General features: G+C 35.9%; 1 protein-coding gene across 1 annotated transcript in view; it reads left to right on the top strand.

The window, feature by feature from the left end:
* Positions 1-99: 99 nt before the first annotated feature.
* LOC107096440 (stonustoxin subunit beta-like) overlaps positions 100-2,198 on the top strand; it is a 4,767-nt gene continuing 2,668 nt past the window's right edge. Inside the window, exons 1-2 of the mRNA XM_015393090.1 lie at positions 100-200; positions 1,817-2,197. Coding sequence (XP_015248576.1) covers positions 110-200; positions 1,817-2,197 — 472 coding nt within the window. The 5' untranslated portion in view covers positions 100-109. The remainder of the gene's footprint in view (positions 201-1,816; position 2,198) is intronic.

Raw genomic sequence — 2,198 nt, 5'->3', positions numbered from 1 at the left:
TATATATATATATATATATATATTTATTTTTTTTAATTATTATTATTATTATTTTTGTATATGACATCTTCACTTTTGATTCATGAATGTGTCCTTTCAGGTTGAAGACATGGCCTCAGATCAAATGGAGGTGGCCGCCCTTGGTAGACCTTTCGCATTGGGGATGCTATATGACGCTTACAGAGATAAGCTAATAACTGGTAAGATGAGAATAAATCAGTTTATATATTCAGTTAACCAACATTTCAGATGTAAGGAGGATTCCTTTTGGTTTGTTATTATAAAGGACCTAACCCTTGTTTAATTGGGACATATTAGCTAAGTAAATAAATCAAAATGTATACATTTCAGCGGCAAGAAAATTAAAAGTGCTTTACTTCATAAAAAAACAAACAAATATGAAGTAAAAACATTTAAATCATCCAAAAGTATACATTTTTTAGGTGGTCAAATTCAATACAGAATTTTTCAAATAACTTCTTCAGCCTTGACTTAAGGAATTTTGAGCTTGAGTTTCTGGGAATTTGTTCCTATTGATAGAGCATACATAATGAAAGCTGCTTCTCCATGTTTGGTTCTGGGGATGTAGAGTAGACCAGAGCAGAACCAGAAGACCTGAATGGTATGGAAGGTTGCTACCAAGATAGTTAATCATCAATGTATTGTGGCGCAAAAGCATTCAGCGATTTATAAACTAATAGAAGAAGTTCAAAGTCTATTCTATGAGCTACAAAGAGCCAATGGAAAGAATTTAAAAACAGGGTAATGTGCTCTTTTTGTTCCAAGTGACAACTCAAGCAGCAGCATTTTGGTTTAACTGCAGTGGTTTGATTAATCTTTTTTTAGCAGACATGTGAAGACACTGTTAAAATAATCAATTCTAGATCAAAGGAGCATAAACTCTGCACATGCACACAGGAACTTAATTGTTGAAGACATGTCTTCTGATAACAGTGGGATAACTTAAAAGCATTTATTAAAGCTACGGCTAATGGTTTGCAGATCTACAGCAGCAGCGGCTAGGGAGTCTGAGGCAGGTTATTCTGACAAGAGGAAACACAGGGTAGGAAAGTTGTGGATAAAAACAGTGTGCAAGCATTATGCAACACGTTTTGTTTATGCTAACAGCAACACGACCAACATGTCAGGCTAACAATCAACATATATATACCAAACCGAAAACCGTGACCACGAAACCGTTAACCGAACCGTGGATTTTGTGAACCGTTCCACCCCTAATCTTTACCCCTGCCTACTAAAATAAAACCTTTGGTTATCTGTGGTCCCAATAACTGTGCGTACTGTACAGATGTGCTTATTTGTGAACACCTATCCAAGTCCTTCTCTATATATTTTATAACTGCTACTTTACTCTTCCCCAGCCACTCAGCAGCCCTTCTGCATTGGTTTAAGCCACCTTATCCCATGGTCTGACCACAACCTAAGGAGGGTAGAAACAGGAGCTAGTAATGATTTTGTAACAATGGACAAATGAATTGCTTTGTTAGTTCTTACCAAAAAAAAGGCATTATGAAGTTGTTTATTTTATTCCCATAACTGCCTTTTTTTAATTGAAGTGTCCCAAAGTGAAAAGTGAAGGTTCAAAAACTTATACTGCAATATATTTTCATTTTGGTGGAGATTTTTCACTTTAGGAGTGGATTTTATTTAATATTCTAGATATTGCTGAGAATAAATCCGTATTGGCAACAACTTTGTTAACCAAACTAAATCTGTTCACTTACTTCTCATTCATAAAAGTAGAAATATAAGAAATATTTTTTGGAAATTAACTCATTTATTTCATTTCATACAGATTTTTCTCTATGGGACAGAGAAACTATTCAAAAGTACAAGATAAAAAAAACTCAAAATGGCACTTTCTGTGAAACTACTGTCTCAGACTCCATTGACGAAAAGGCTTCTCTGCTGAAGGCTGATGCGTCTCTCATAGTCAGTTTTCTTAGTGGTCTGGTTGAAGTTGGAGGAGCTGCCAACTACTTGCTTGATGATAAAGAGTTCAAGAACCAGAGCAGAGTTATACATCAGTACAGAGCCACAACGGCTTATGAACGACTGGAACTAAATCATCAGGACGCCAAGAAACTGCAAATAGAAGAGGTCATCCGGAACAGCAATGCAACACATGTTGTCACAGGCATCCTTTATGGGGCCAATGCTTTCTTTGTGTTTGACAG

This window comes from Cyprinodon variegatus, unplaced genomic scaffold, assembly GCF_000732505.1.
Source record: "Cyprinodon variegatus isolate N-32 unplaced genomic scaffold, C_variegatus-1.0 Scaffold624, whole genome shotgun sequence".
Taxonomy (NCBI): domain Eukaryota; kingdom Metazoa; phylum Chordata; class Actinopteri; order Cyprinodontiformes; family Cyprinodontidae; genus Cyprinodon; species Cyprinodon variegatus.
This window is presented reverse-complemented; position numbering and strand designations above follow the sequence as displayed.